The 17,161-nt window shown below is 40.1% G+C and overlaps 1 protein-coding gene across 1 annotated transcript; it reads right to left on the bottom strand.

Annotated features, from left to right (window-relative positions):
- Positions 1 to 3,552: 3,552 nt before the first annotated feature.
- Positions 3,553 to 17,160, bottom strand: LOC124267100 (ATP-binding cassette sub-family G member 8-like). The gene is made up of 11 exons (XM_046701944.1): positions 17,050 to 17,160; positions 16,206 to 16,476; positions 15,454 to 15,689; positions 14,558 to 14,690; positions 13,788 to 13,911; positions 13,137 to 13,282; positions 12,185 to 12,410; positions 11,392 to 11,591; positions 9,866 to 9,942; positions 6,776 to 7,043; positions 3,553 to 5,812 (listed from the first exon to the last, which is right to left on the bottom strand). Exons 2-11 carry the CDS (start codon positions 16,444 to 16,446, stop codon positions 5,547 to 5,549), a joined length of 1,917 nt encoding a protein of 638 aa, XP_046557900.1. The 5' UTR covers positions 16,447 to 16,476; positions 17,050 to 17,160; the 3' UTR covers positions 3,553 to 5,546.
- Position 17,161: the final 1 nt, after the last annotated feature.

The raw sequence follows: 17,161 nt of genomic DNA, 5'->3' as shown, positions 1-17,161 counted from the left end.
CCAAACAGCAAAACACTTTACTCAACATATTTCACAATAGCCCATCTAAACATATATCACCACAAACATTTTCTGATAACCTTAGTTCCTAATAAAATATGCCCCATCAAACATAATAAGTTTATACTTGTGCAGTTACATGTGCCCTTTGATCTCTCCAAACAGCAAAACACTTTACTCAACATATTTCACAATAGCCCATCTAAACATATATCACCACAAACATTTTCTGATAACCTTAGTTCCTAATAAAATATGCCCCATCAAACATAATAAGTTTATACTTGTGCAGTTACATGTGCCCTTTGCTCTCTCCAAACAGCAAAACACTTTAGCCCACTTATTTCACAATAGCAATCTAAACATACATCACCACAAACATTTTCAGATAACCTAAGTTCCTAATTACATATTCCCCATCAAACATAATAATTTTATACTTGTGCAGTTCCATGTGCCCTTGAAGTGTCATATATGTCTTCTTTAACCAAAGGTAATAATATCAGGACATTGATTTTCTAAAATGATACTGCTATTACAGGTACTATCTATACTAAGAATTCGCTATTTCCTGCATCAGTAACATATCCGACGTTGACTTGTCACCATGTCAATGAACAAACTGAAATCTCAAGGACATCTCCTAAAACATTCATCTGAAAGCAATCCGACTCCCATTAACAAATACGTGGGTGCATCCCTAATGTTGAAACTCAATTTTATCTAGATAATGAGCTGGGAGTATTAATTCCTATTCTATCCTTGGTGAATCCATGAAATTTGTCTGCGTTCGTAAACATTTAATCATGAGTTTTTTAAGATAGGAATTATCAATAACTTATCAATACTTTTATGGTCAACTCCATAAGTTAGACAAAAGCTTAAATGTTCAAGAATACTGGTGTTTCATCCACAGTCAGCACTATCCACGGATGGCTCTCCGTACATGAGGGTCGAACAAACTAGTTATTGGTATGTTTAACGATAAAACACCATCATGTCCCCGTGACTGACTTCCTGATCCTTTAACGTGTATGTACTGCAAGAAGAAGATACCCAATCTACACTGGTAACCAAACACAATCTTTCTTACAACCACATTGCCATTTTTTACATAGGGTCAGCGGTCCATGACAGGAGGCAGAATTGACTTCAATCTAAAAATAATCCAACACTAACTATTTAGAGCCGTGACAGGAGAAAAATTTATACTTAAAGAATAATTAAAACGGGTGGAAGGAATGTGATCACATGCCGATACCTTAGAAAGACAGTTGTCAAAGCTATCAGGGTGAGTTATTTTAACACACCTCTTGTTCCTGGATAACATGAAATGTGTTCGTATCAGACCAATCAAGATATATGATCTGGACTATAAAAGAGACACGAGCCAATGTGGCACATGCACAGGTTGACGGTCCTAGTTTTATGTAGGGTCTGGGCATGATTTGGCGACGCATACACGTTCATCATTAAGATAATATGTGAAACTTCCACTCATTGGAAGTATTTTCAAAGTGTGTGTCCAATCACCCTCAGGGACTGTAATATGACAAGGGAAATACGGTGCTTTATATCACACAAGGAGAAAATGTGTGGACAAGTTGTAAGTCACCCATCCACTCAACCCGTCCTTTATCTCTAATCTACAAATACGGGCACTCTTTTGCAGGGGCGGTAGGGTAGCCTAGTGGTTAAAGCGTTCGCTCGTCACGCCGAATACCGGGGTTCGATTCCCCACATAGGTACAATGTGAGAAGCCTTTTTCCGGTGTCCTCCGCCGTGATATTGCTGGAATATTGCTAAAAGCGGCGTAAAAACATACTCACTCACTCACTCTTTTGCTTGCAGTAGCTAGTAACAGGCGATATACAACATATATACAAGTTCAGTTGAGGAAAGCCGCGATGGAGGGCCAGCTGTGTATTTCAGCGTATGTTTGCTTTCGTCTACTCAAACAATATTTTACACTAAGATGAGTAACACTGTTTAATGTGAGACACATCTCACTGCCTGACACTTGAACCTTTTGCTTAAAATATGTCCTATGTTTGATTTAATTGTATACATGTAGTATACTATAATTTAGGTTTTAGCTTTAATCGGTTATGTGGCTGGATTTCATTGTCTATCAGCTGTTATTGTATCACAGTTGAAGTTTCATATCTTGCTCTTGTCCCCCTTCCACGTTTTTCTTAATCCGCAACCATCGGATGAGCAATTGTAACATTTAAGTCTTGGTCTTATGGTTGTATGAAATATAGATCTTAGTAAATCTGGTATTCCAACTGCTCATGGTCTCGAAGGAAAAACCCGTATTTGGAGAACATTGAGACTTTTCTTGGTTTTATCTTCTTTTATTGTTTGGTACAACGTTTCAGGGCTTGTTCTCGCCCCATCATCAGGTAGAACTAAAGAACTGTGTTTCATCTTCTTTTTATTGTTTGGTACAACGTTTCAGGGCTTGTTCTGGCCCCATCATCCGGTAGAACTAAAGAACAGCTCTTATAAACAGGAATATATAATGAGAAATGTTAGAATGGTGATCCTTACAAAACACTAGAGTCATACAGGCTCTTGAAAGTAAATCCTAATTTGAGCTAATAACCACGAAAGTGACACTTACGGTTTCAAATCTCGTGACATTTATCAATGTCATTGTCACAGCACAGATACAATTCATGCTTTCACGTGTCACGCTTAATTACCATGACCTTGTGAGGATGGTAAAAGTTATTCCAATATAGTTTTCCTTATCGTGTAACTGTCACGGTCCTTATTACCGTGACAAGGTGGCAATACATCAGTTCTTATGTACATAGTGGCCAACCATCACAGGCGGATCCAGAGAGGGTGGGGGTTTCCAGGGGTGCGTGCACACCACACACACACCCCATACCCTTTTTGTGCTGAAAGTTTGTTAAATGACCATTGAAACTCGGGTGAAAATGAAGTGTGCACCCCTCCTTTTCTCAATAGTGTGCAGACCCCCTTTCTCAAAAAGCTGTATCCGCCCCTGACCATCCAGAAACTAGAATCTGGCAAATGGCATTATTCCATATTCCTGACGCATGCTTTAAACTGAAGCTGGTGATAATAAAACCAAGTTTTGTTCATATCGTTGTTGTTCCGTGTTGCACTCAGGAATATCCCACAGTGACATGTGAATAATCTAGTCTGGGTCAGGCCACCGAATGATTGATGCTATGAGCAACACCCCAATCATTAGGGTATGGAGACACGCAATCAGTGACGTCACCAACCTCACCTTCGCATTCATTCTTTTTAACCCGAAGTCCAAATATGGGTAATCATTAATGTTTTGGGAAGATTAATAACTATTCAATAAGCATATACATAGAGAATATTGTGGTGTAGGGAAGCACATCTCTGCTCAACTGAGACAGAAAGCAAGGATAGACACAAAAGTGAGTCCGTTTGTCATGTCATATAACACACCACCACGGCACATGGCCACTCGAGTTATTTCCCTTTAAACTACAGAAATCAGTCATTTATGCATGGTATGCATGTTATACAAGTCAGCAGATATTGAGCATAAATGTGTTTTATTCAAGAGAAATGCAAAAGTGTCATCGCATAAAAACTTAAAAACACAAAACATCAAGTTAGATAGGTAATGTGTGAACAAAACCACCAAATATGGGAGTAAAACAATTTTTAAACAATTAGATGTTGGAATTTTACATGTACCCTCTCATCGCTTTGTATATTGGCACATCACGTCGGAAATGATAATTCAGGATTTCAGGCAAAGTACACGTACAGACATAACCTACATGTGTGTATATATTTGGGTATGTATGTATATATATATACACACACACCAAGAAGGATTGCAATGTTACAGTCAATAGACATCAATTAATTACATGTAGACATTTGCACACCAATTGTATGGGAAGACATCATAGCAATACTTATCCTTCCTTCATGAGTAAATTGGTATTACACGTTTTCTGAAATTGAAGGTACATGATACAGAATAACACTGCATAGTTAGGATAAGAAAATGGTTGCATTGTTTCCTGTCGCTTGTTGCATTGTGAGTGCATGTGTGATTGCACTGGACATAGTGGACTAATACTTAGATGATATATGTGATTCTGTACAACAATATTAATATCGACAACGTTGCATTGTTCGGGGAATGAGTTTTAGGTAACATTTTCTACTTGAAAGTAAGACCCATTTACAGATTTCCACCAAAATTATATTCATAAATATAAGTTAAATCTAGTGAATTCATGAATATATCCTTGTGTTTGTACTTTACAATCAGAAATGCATTCTTTCATTTCCAATACCGACATCACTGGATCCCAGATATCGGTTGAAAGATTCAAAGGTTCACGGAAGATTAACACCTGAACATTTGCAGATAAATAGACAAACAGACGGACAGATAGATAGATAGTATAGATTTGTAAATTAATTGTCCAGTTTTCCTGCATGTATTTTGGGAAATACCCAACGTTGATTCAACTATGCTGGCTGGCTGGCTGAGTATGGTTTTACGCCGTTTTTAGCAATATTCCAGCAATATCACGGCGGGGGACACCAGAAATGGGCTTCACACATTGTACCCATGTGGGGAATCGAACCCGGGCCTTCGGCGTGACGAGCGAACGCTTTAACCACTAGGCTACCCCACCGACCGATTCAACTATGCAATGAACACAATACGTTAATGCATGAAAAAATAATGTACACGTTTTCACATCTACTCCAAACCTTGCAATGAGTCATTTCGCATTAGTACGGTCAAAATATATAGTTCAACAAAAGGTACTTTGTACACAGGTAGAAGTATGACAACATGACAACGCACATATATATAAAGAATATACACGCACACATTATTCAAGAACAGGAAAGCAGTTCCATAAAGACGACAACAATTGCAGAGTAGTCCAGTTCGACACAGCATTGGCAACGTCTGTGACGTTTTTGTGTTTGGTAGATATTTACCAACAATCTGACTCATATACAGCCTTGTCCAGTACACCTTTGTGTCCAGTTGCGTTATTTGTTTCACAGCAACATGAACGAACGAATACGTTCTTAAATGAACAGTGGTGAGGCAAATAGCGTGCAGCGAATACATCTCATACGTTTCAGTGTTAATCTTCAACAGGCATAGTCCCTTCATAATATCTGATAATTAACAATGGCGAGGAACATGATTTGTCAAGACAAGCGTACACTAAAAGGTACACATATTTTGTCAGAATGTCAGTATCGAAATTCAACAATAGAAATGTAAATGTCAATGTACATGTAAATTGTAAAATGCATAGCAGTATAGGCACAGAAATATCAGGTTTTGAATCACAAACATATCGAATATTTAGGACTTTTATAATAATGATGTAATATATAGGTTACCAGTTTACGTATAGACGATAGCGCTGTTGAAGAATAATACATAAAGGTAAACAAAATACCGAGAACACATTTGTAATGTAACCGAAGCATTAAGACAATGCTAATTGCTAGATCCACCATCAGGAATTATTAAAGGATCAGGCTTCATGCGGTTTTTGTGGGATATACTTCAGTCCCACAAAATAAAGTGACAAGAAGACAAAGATGGAACCACCTATCCCTACCACTGCTTCCCAGACTTGTTCATCTCTGAAGGCATACATGGCCATAGCTTCCTGTCCCGTCTGCACACAGAACGCCTCTGGGGTCCCGTCACAGGTGAAGTTAAGGGGTGACACTACAACCAGGCACAAACCCTCGAACCCCCAGCGGAGATACGACACATCCGCCACCCATCTTAACCCTGCAAGGAAAAAATGTTACTTCTGTATATTTTGTGAATCAAATTAGACGTAACTTATTATATATCATATCATATACGGTGCGGTGGGGTAGCGTTGTGGGTAAAGCGTTCGATCGTCACGCGAAATGCCCGGGTTCGATTCCCAACACGGTACAATGTGTGAAGCCCATTTTCCCCAGCCGTGATATTGATGGAATATTGCTAAAAGCGGCGTAAAACCATACTCACTCACTCACTCATATCATATACAGTAAAATGGCCACATTGCCGCATCATACCTTGCCATATATACCTTCAGTGTCATGCATACCATATGACTTCTCTGCTTATTGTGACATACCATAACGCACGCCTGTTGTACCTGCACGATGTACCACAGATGAATGATATACGATGATATATCATATCATCGCTATCGATGGGTGATATATGGAATTATATATATACAGGTGGTAAATATGATGCCGTATCATATCTTTGGAGGTGCCTGATAAAGCATATGTTTCCATAAAATTCCACATATCTCTGCTTAGCCGTGTACTATCATATTTTGGTGGTACTAGCTTACTGTACCATGGAATTCATTATCTACAATACAAAAGACGACCCGTGAAGATCCGGGTTAGAATTGATCTTCAGTAATCCATGCTTGTCGTAGGCGACTAACGGAATCGTTTGGTCAGGCTTCCTCACTTGGTTGACACATGTCATCATATCACAATTTGCGTAAATCGATGCTCATGCTGTTGATCACTGGATTGCCGGTCCAGACTCTATTATTTACAAACCGCCGCAATATTGCTGGAATATTGCTGAGTGCGGCGTAAAACTTAACTCACTCACCCACTCACATTATCGACTTCTACAATACAAAAGACACTAACATACCCACAGAAGTACCCCACAACACTGTCACTGACTTACTGCCATGGTCATAACCTATCAATGCCCTGTCATACTCACAGGAGAGGATGTTATCGAGGTTGATGAAGAAGCCGGCCGACATTATGAAGATGGAGAAGAAGCTTTGCGCAAAAAATCCCGAAATTTGAAAGGTCGGCATTAGAGATGCTGAGAACATAGCGAGGCTACGGGAACAGTAGACGGAGATGAAGACGATGGCGAAGACTTTGAGGAAGATCCCTGGGTCCTGTTCCAGGTTGGCGAGGAAGTACATAGGTATCGTGTACACTGTCACGTAGAACGTGTGGAATGGGAGCTCACTCAGTAACTGAAAAATGTGTAAAAGGTACATTTACAAAGCTGAGTCAAGTGTTTGCATACACAAACACGATGGGAAAGGTACATCGAAATAGGTCATTTTGTCGGATACCATTTTTTAATGCCTCCACATGTTTCCCACAACGTTATGATAGATTTACTAATGCATTGAATGTTTAACCATCATAACAAATAGAAGTGGTATGGCTTTGGAAAATCATATTTGATTATAAATTATCGTAAAAAGGTTACTGATCAACCATGGCGGCTCTGTAGGGGCTCGACATAAAGGACGAATTGACTACTGGAAAGTCGAAGTCATCACTTTTGCCATGTACTTTCAACAGATAATATAAATATACCAATGCTCAGCTCGTTTATGCCGAATGGAGGAAGAAATACTATTTACTGTGACATTTGCATGGGGGATAGTGGTGTGAAGCGTGAATAGGACATATTTGACATAACTGAACGTGGGTCGTTCCTTGGTGTGTTTCATATCACTCAGTTTTGTCTAAAATGCACTCTGTGAATACTAACTAGAGTCATCAATAAATTACCCCTATCCTGTGCAATTTGGAAATGGAGTTCGCCTACATATACCAAAAGTTTAGCAATTTGCAATTGGATACATTTAGTTCAGTGAAGAAAAACATAATGTCGATTGGTATGTCTATCCCAAATTATAAAATGGCAACAGTTCTATACTAGTAAGTTTTACTATAAAGAATTGAACAGTTCGTGGGTTCTGCGGTGCCCTCATACTCATACAAATAAATATATAAACATCCCCAAATCACCAAAAAACGTACCGGTTTACTACAAAAAGGATCTGTCATTCAGAACTATTTAACAGTTTTCGGTTTCTCCTCCGGAAATCAGCATTAAGCTAGGTTTCCATGTGTACGTATTGTCTGCGTAATTGCGTGATGCGTAGTGTCACAATCAATGTGTACGTGTATAAAGGCTATGTATATTCAAAACAAAACTTTTCAACGTAACATGACATATGAATATTTGGAACTTTTAAAATAAATTGTATATGTATATTATACTTATCCTATCTCACGGTACTTCAACTTTAATTACTGGGGTCACTTGATAAATCGCGGGGAGGCAGGGTCTACTTGCCAAACTGCGTCCTTTTGCTTGTCAAAAGTTGCAGCTGAAAACCACATTAATTCGGGAGCGCCCACTCCCTAGAGTTTTTGTGCGGAGTAAGCCAAGGGGTTATCCGAAGCAACCCGTCACAAGTTGGAGTTAGCATATCGGGAGTTGGTGCTTTCTCCTGGCCTCCTTGTGTTATGCGACCCTACGGTTGCAGAATTGACACAGGGTAATCTGCGGCCCGCCTTCCAACCGTGGGATAATGCATAGGCTACCGTGAGATAGGATAAGTTTAAAAATTTGTAAATTTAAAATAAATTGAATATTTATATACTTATCCTATCTCACGCGAAGGATACCCACCCGACCTGCCCCACATCACAGATTACTGGAAGCTCCAAGACGAGAATGACAAGGGCAGGCTGTCAGGTGATCATCGAAGCGATCTGCACGCTTATTGAGATGATTGACAGGTCTTGCTGTGGAGTGGAGCAGAGGTCAGGGGTCAGAGGCCAGAAAGTTTGATTCAACTTAGCCTACAGCATGTTTCCACACATGGTCGTACAAGAACAAGAGATGTGCATACCGTGAGATAGGATAAGTTTAAAAATATATATATTCAAAATACCAGTCCTTTCTTGCAATTGGTCATCGTTATCCTAAAGTTTCCTTGTAATTGCGTTCCAAATATTGCATATCTTCGTAACATCCTTATATGCATCGTAGATGACTGGATTGTATCTAACGATTTTAATTAATTGTTCACGAATTATCTCGGGTATCGAATTCTTTGCATTTTGCAAACTTGTGTGCGCAATGAAAACCACGTGAGGTTGGGAAAATCCCTTGGGAATCCCTACTTCCAGCCTCCGTACATAATAGCTGCGTGATGCCTATTCGGACACATTTTGAGCGTAAGCAAAGGCACTACGCAGCATGTGTCACGCGTGCATGGAAACGGCTGTCACATTTTTAGTATAAAGTGTTGTTTACCAACTACGCACTACTCATCACGCACTACGCACTACGCGCACATGGAAACCCGGATTACCCTCATTTTCAGAAATGAATATAACCTGTCATGAAAACCTAGAACAATGAACACAATTTAATAATCACAATTCAAATGAGTGAGTGAGTTTAGTTTCACGCCGCACTCAGTAACATTCCAGCTATATGCCGGCGGTTTAAAAAAAATCGAGTCTGGACCAGACAATCCAGTGATCAACAGTATGAGCATCGATCTATGCAACTGGGATACGATGACATGTGTCAGCCAAGTCAGTGAGCATGACCACCCGATCGCGTTACTCGCCTCTTACGACAAACATGGGTTACTGAAGATCAATTCTTCTAACCTGGATCTTCACGAGTTCAATTCAAACGAGAACAGTATACTGATCCGTTTAGCTAGTTTCAACACAAAATATTTAATGGGTTCACTCGACTCTGGAAACAGGAAACGGACTGCCAAATGCCTGCTATATCCGTTATTTCCAAAACGGGGGAATAAACAGCAAGGAAAGAAGCACAAAGCATTTTTTTAAATATGTGTCACATGAAATGCAAGTACATCATGTTCATTTATACACGACACTGTTTGCACAGTGACTTAATGCGGTATAACGGACAAGTCATTTGTACACCTCGATTGTAATAATTGTATGGTATCTTTAAATATATGATCGTCATTAAACTCATGTGTTATATTTAAAGGACTTTTACCTTCGCAAAATAGTAAGCCCCCGCTGAATACAGTTTATCTTGAAGCTCAAAATACAGATATCGTCTTTCCTTGTGACCTGAAAAAGAAAAAAGGTGTGGGTCTTTTTTATCTGGGGGAAAAACGAAGGAAAGTTGCCATATATTTGTTGCGACGATTTACTCATGATTATTAACGGAATGTGTTATCTTGTTTTTCGTTCCTTTGTCAAGGACATGTGTACGGATTTTACGTTCGCACATTATTGTATTGTATTGAACGATGGCATACATAGCTGTGACTAAACCCCATGAGCAATGTCATCCTGGTTATGCGTCAATATTTACATTTACTCATAACTGATATCCATTTTCTCAAAATATGCTTGTTTATGTCGAAATACATTTGATAGTACTCCCATTTCACTAAATATCTGACGCTCAGGAATTGGGTGAAACATTCATATAAGTACTTCCAAACATTATCCTCTCCTTAAAATCATAAAATAGAGGATACGACTTCATCAAGATAAAACATATATATGTGGAGTTTAACAGGGAGTAAATAAACGGCGCAGAGTTCTTTTCACCGATTTCGTCAACAATATAATTGAGAGAAAAACGTTTGTGCTTCATTTTACAAGCTTCACAAGAATGCACAGAGTATATTTGTTCACCCTTCGACGTAGCAGTTGGCTATATTCTAGCTACAGGGCGGAGGCATGTGCTTTCTTGCTTGTTGTTGTTTAATGCTGCACACAGCTGTATTCCAGCTATTTGGCGGCGGTTTGTAAATAATCGAGTCTGGACCAGACAATCCAGTGATCAACAGCACGAGCATCGATCTACACAACTGTAATACGATGACATGTGACAACCAAGTCAGCGAGCCTGACCATCCGATCCCGTTACTCGCCTCTTACGACAAGCATGGCTTACTGAAGATCAGTAGACTGATTACCTTAATAGTGGCCCAGACAATCCAATGATCAACAGCATTGGCATCGATCTGCGCAACTGTGATACGATGACACGTGTCAACCAGGTCAGCGAGCCTGACCATCCGATCCCGTTACTCGCCTCTTACGACAAGATACTGAAGATCAGTAGACTGATCTACTTAATAGTGGCCCAGACAATCCAATGATCAACAGCATGAGCATCGATCTGCGCAACTGTGATACGATGACATGTGTCAACCAGGTCAGCGAGCCTGACCATCCGATCCCGTTACTCGCCTCTTACGACAAGCATGGCTTACTGAAGATCAGTAGACTGATCTCCTTAATAGTGGCCCAGACAATCCAATGATCAACAGCATGAGCATCGATCTGCGCAACTGTGATACGATGACATGTGTCAACCAGGTCAGCGAGCCTGACCACCCGATCCCGTTAGTCGCCTCCTATGACAAGTATGTAATTGCTAAAGGGTCATCGGCGTTTTCAGTTTGTTGTTTCCATTTGTATGGTGTATGTCATTGCCTTGCCACATATATCGTATATAGTCCACATATAACTTTAACAGGGCGTGTCTCACTGACTACATACACTGGCCTATGACATCCAGGACGATCATGTAGGGGTACATGACGCTGATCATATACAGCAAACCAAAGTGGTCCCTCAGAGACAGCTGGTCCCTCTTTAGTTCGAAGAATACAAATCCGAGGATGAGGGACATGGAGAGAGCTTGCAGGAACTGGATCAAGAGTAGAGCATAATCCTCTACTATATTCCTCATTGACCGACTGAAGAAGAAATACAAATGACACATGAATTGTAATAGCGTTCAGGTTTAATATTGTAGTATTTCAAAACAAAAAGTACTTCAGATATATCATGTCATATTGATACTCACGTGCTGATTTTTTAATGAAGGAATGACTATCGGAGTGTCAAAAAACACATACATTTATCCCTAATGACGCAGTGAGTGAGTTATGTTTTACGCCGTTTTCAGCAACATTCCGGTGGGGTTCACCAGAAGTGGGGTTCACATATTGTATCCATGTGGGGAATCGAAACCTGGTCCTCGGGGTGACGGGCGAATGCTTTGACCGCAAGACTACCCCGCCGCCCCTTATGGCATAGAAGCACATATTGTCTGAGCTCCCGTCTCTATGGAAGACATTAATTAGATTTTCTAAATCTGTGACGTGCGGCTATCTATACAGCTTAAATGGATTCAAGCCTAGGTCTGTGTTTATTGTTTGACTAAACAAACCTTAAACATAAGGCTGACATATTGAACATTGATCACGTGTTAAGAAGACACGAATAGAACATTTAACTTCAGTGTGACTTTATTTCACCAAATATCAGTAGGAATGATCTTTCTTACTTGAAAAGCACTGTAAACTGTTTTAGCTGGCCAGGATTGTACTTGTTTGTTTTGAAGGCTGCATCGATAGGGTCGAATCCGGACTTTTTGGTCTTACTATCATCACTTATGTCTTCCAGGCTTACAGAGGCAGCATGGCGGGTGTAGGCCGCGACCAAACTGTCGGAGATGTCGGAACTCCTGTTTTCCGTGTTGTCGGTTGTTGTATCCACCGTCGCCAGATCCACTACAAGGGAAGACCATGTCGTCACTTCCAAAACATAAATAAAGTCCTATATCCCGAAACAAGTATATGATGATGTCGATTTTCGAATCCACCTTATGAATGTGTAACAGTAGGTATATGTCGTTTCACGTGATACAAGGCCACTACAGTGCATAACTAACACTGCGGCTAATGTATGATACAAAGACAAAAGTTTAGGTTGGTTTGCAATAACACATCACAATAACTTTATTAGCCCGTGAATGTCAGCAGTATTACACTTATATCACCATCTTTTTTACATCTCGACCAGACAAACCAATGACTGAACAATGAGCACCAAGTTTGCGCCATCGAGAACGAGTACACATCCCAGCGAGCATAACAATGCTGAATCAATGCTGAAACAATGCTGTGTTACAACGCTGAAATGTATGGGGTGGGATTGTGCGGTAAAATTTTGATGATGTTGAAATATATGTTTAAAAATGCCATATCTCAACACACCTTCATATAATGAATGGTTAATGTTAAAAAAACGTTGAAACAATGTTGATGCAGCATGGTGTATTTATTTTTAAAAATAGGTACCAACTCCAAATAGGTAACAACCAAATTGAAACACTGAAACAATGCCATGAGCCTGCTGGAAAGTCACAGAGCTTGAGTCTTCGGATTCTGTTCTGATCACTACATCAGTATACCTACACGTGTCAGCTCAACATTGTCTTACTCAGATGCACCTACTGTAATGATCACAGGGATTGGTGAGTTCCGGGCAGGGAAAGCCGAGATCAGTGAAGTAGTCCACCATCTTCTTTGCCTCCCCGAAGTACACGATCTGACCTCGGGACAGCAGCAACACCATGTCAAACAACTCGAATATGTCAGACCTGCAACACCAGTCGACATTCAGTACAACATTCTGGAATCATATATACTGAGACAAACAAATAAGGGAACACCACCTTATCGCATTGTTTCGTTATATTTTCATATCTTAACATATAGTCAAAAACTGACTGAAAAGAATGAAGGAACTCTTGTCCTGTCATGTGTTTCTTATTTGTTTCCCTCAGTATGTATCAGACCTGTGCGAAGAAAACCCCATTGCTTGGTATTTTAAGAGTGTGTAGATATACATGTATAGCAAAAAGGTTATTGCACATCTTTCACGGGGACACAGCCTGGTGGAAGTTTGTATTTATGGGTTATTAGGGAACGCCGTACATATGTATGTGTACAAACTACAGAACTGTTGACAGGCTAAACAAGCAACACATTCACAAGATGGAAGTGTGGAATTAGAATTTTAGAATGTCGGAACTGGTAAGCATAATCATACATTCTATTCTCTTCTGCAGAAGCAATAGAAACAGCAAATCGCACTGTACATACCGTGGCTGGTGTATGGATAGAAGGACAGTTCTGTCGTTCTTTGCGAGATTTGACAAAGTATTTACGAGGTGGTGAGCCGTGAAGGAATCTAATCCTGAAGTTGGCTCATCCAGAAAAAGTATGCCTGAAACAGATGCAAAATATGCAACCACGCGTACGTGGAAAATTGTAACACAGTGAGAGAAGAGTATGGACAACAAACACAATTACAGAAAACAATATACCTACAAACAAGAAACACCTAAAAATGAAACGGCATACATGGATACAAACCGATGACGTATAACAGTTTATCTAGATAAACAAACATGAACCTTTGAAACAGTCTGCATGCTTGGATAAAAACAAGCAGCAAATCTACATAAAACAGCATACTTGGATGCATAGAATGGCCTGAAACGCCATACCATTAAACCATACACAAACAGATAAAACTGTATGCGTGGCAACACTATTGTATTCGTGTAACAAATGCTATATTTTCTCAGTAAAGTACAAATTCTATTACTTTTGTTGTGTTGAGTCCTATCCGGGATTCGAACCCACACCCTCAGAGTCAGGCACCTAATCGCCACCACACATTTATTGTATACGTTCACAAACAAAAACAACCACTTAAAATTGTATACTTGGACAAATAACTGTATACCTGGACAAACAAGCACAACTTCGTAAAACTGTATTAGTGGATAAACAATTGAAACACCTAAAACAGTATACCTGGATAAACAAGTTTCAAATGAAGATTTAGTGAACTGTCAGTGCCTTACTTGGGTCTACCAGAAGCTGTATGCCGATGCTGATCCTTCGTCTCTCCCCGCCTGACACCCCCCTTATCTCTGAGTTTCCCACCCTTGTATCAGCAACATGTGACAGGCCCAACTCCGACATCACATTCTTCACCTACATCAAAAAGGCATTAGCGACGATATTTAAGAGTTTACAAGTGCATGTTTCAACATATGGTGTATTTGGGAGTACACTTTCTCAGTAAAGTACAGATTCTTCCGAGTCTGACAACAGGGTATCTAAATCACGTACTCTGTGTACCCCTCTGACATAAGTACCACATTCTGAAGGGCATTGTGTATATAAGTGCGTTTTCTAAATCTCTCGATGATGTGTATCTTTCTTCCTTGGTAGCCCGGATTAGAATTGACCCGTAAGAGGATCATGCTTGTCGGGATCGGGTGGTCAGGCTCGCTGACTTGGTTGACACATGTCATCGTTACCCAATTGCGTAGGACGATGCTCATGATGTAGATCACTGGATTGTTTGGTCAAGAATCGATTTTTACAGACCGCCGCCATATAGCTGGAATATTGCTGAGTGCTGTGTTTAGCAACAAACCAACCAACTAATCCTTGATAGCACGTTAAAGAGGGTTGATGTCATGAGAAACGCTTCATGCTGTGATGAGATACGAAGGTGAAAAAACATCTAGGTCTAATATTTTAACCACAACATGGAAAAGAGTTGGGTTTTTTAAGCTTACGACTGATTTGTTCACTGATTATACAACTATTAACTACTCATTTTACACCTTACAGTGTCGGTAAAAGAGTGCCGGACACAGGCCTAATCAGGAGTGACCAGAATGTTTATTATTTTCCAATTAGATACATGCATGTCTCCTTCGTTTGTGCATATTCCCCGGTCACTCACCCTATCTTCCACCTCAATCTGTTTCATATTGGTTGGAAGTTTCAGCTGTGCTACAAACATAAGTGTCTCTCTCACAGTCAGGTTTCCGAGCAGCCGGTCGTCCTGTCGCACATAGGCTGAGCAGGCGTCCAACATAGTCCTGGTTCGTGCAACACCGTTCAGGTACACCTCACCGGTTACCTCCCCTGTCATCGTCCTGCATGCAATCACGTCAAGCAGTGACGTCTTTCCGCTTCCTGTTGGCCAAAGAAGTTTTGAGGGCGACATCAAGAAAAAGACATTTCAATATTTGAAAAGAGAGATATCCGTAAACCCAACTTTTCCAAGTTCAAGTAACAATTTTTATTACTTCTATAATTTGTTTTCATTATATATTCGACCTTGGTTGTCAAAATCGGTTTCAAAAATAATCTCAAGATCAGGACGATTGTTCTGTCATTGTCGCTAACATGTCTATTCGTTATATAAAAGAGGTTTGTTTTAATACATCAGAGGCATATACTTCTTGAAAACCTGCAACTACATGTATTTGATTGTATGTCTGCAGTCATCACAACTGGTTCAGTGGCAACTGATTGAAGATGGTGTATTTGATCGTAATAGGCATCCATTTATTATGATAAGACAACACCATAACCGTAATCGTAGGCTTCAACAAAGTTGTAAACGACTTATTATTAGGCTGCTTTAATGGGCTTTCCTCCCGCATTAAGTTTGATACCTTGCGTTCAGAGATTCGCTCCCTCACATACCTGAGCTTCCCATGATGGCCAACATCTTGCCGTTCTTGACTGCAAAAGAGATGTTTCTGAGCACCAGTTTGGTCTGCGGTTCCTCTAACCATTCCCAAGGCATCTGTAGTGCCGCCAGTCTCTGCCATATCTTGACTGGCCTGTCACTGACGGAATAGGACAGGTCTTCCACTCGGACATCCACGGGTGCATGTTTGTTGAAGTTAAGGTCAACGGTGAATACTTTATCGATGTCCACCATTTTCGTCAGTGGTAATTATGCACTCACGAACTGTCAATAAAGAACACAAAACACAGAATAGCAAAATTCCGTCTACATATTTTAAAGTCTGAAAATCATATTTCTACCTCACACACTCCATGAGTCCTAGAGGAAAATATCATCAACCATCAAGAATACTGTTTGAAGTTTACAATGTGCCAGTCTGTACCAGGAAAGTTTACGCATCCACCTTTCGCGGTACGCTTGAACGTGAGTGTCATTCACCGTATTATCACGACTGTTATCTTGCCTAGTCTAGTCGATGTCACAAATATCTCAAATGCCGTTACCCTTCAACCTCGTTAACCAGCGTGACAAAGCTTATCAATCCTGTCTCTGGACCCTGTCCTGTTGATCATAAGTGAAGCATTTACACCTTGAAAACATAAAACCACACAGTGAATTGAAAACGCCGAAATGAATTAATCATTTTTAAAATGATCTTCACACCGAGAGCGTCAGGAAAATGGTTTGAAAATGAAACTTATAAAATAAATCGAGTTGTATACCACAACAGTGTTCTAATAACTCGGTTACCTATGGAGAAAAAGTAATTAGGATATTTTAATTAAAACACATTACCTTCCACGTTGCAGACACGAGACCCCGATATTACCATGATGTACACATTGCCCCAAGGTTGAAAGTACTGTTGACGGTAAGGTACGCATGTTCTCGCCCTACATTTCACAGG

The sequence above is a fragment of the Haliotis rubra genome, unplaced genomic scaffold (genome assembly GCF_003918875.1).
Source record: "Haliotis rubra isolate DU_JTF1 unplaced genomic scaffold, ASM391887v1 Scf13, whole genome shotgun sequence".
In the NCBI taxonomy this organism is placed as follows: Eukaryota; Metazoa; Mollusca; class Gastropoda; order Lepetellida; family Haliotidae; genus Haliotis; species Haliotis rubra.
The sequence above is the reverse complement of the archived record's forward strand: the minus strand, read 5'-3'. Positions and strand labels throughout refer to the sequence as shown.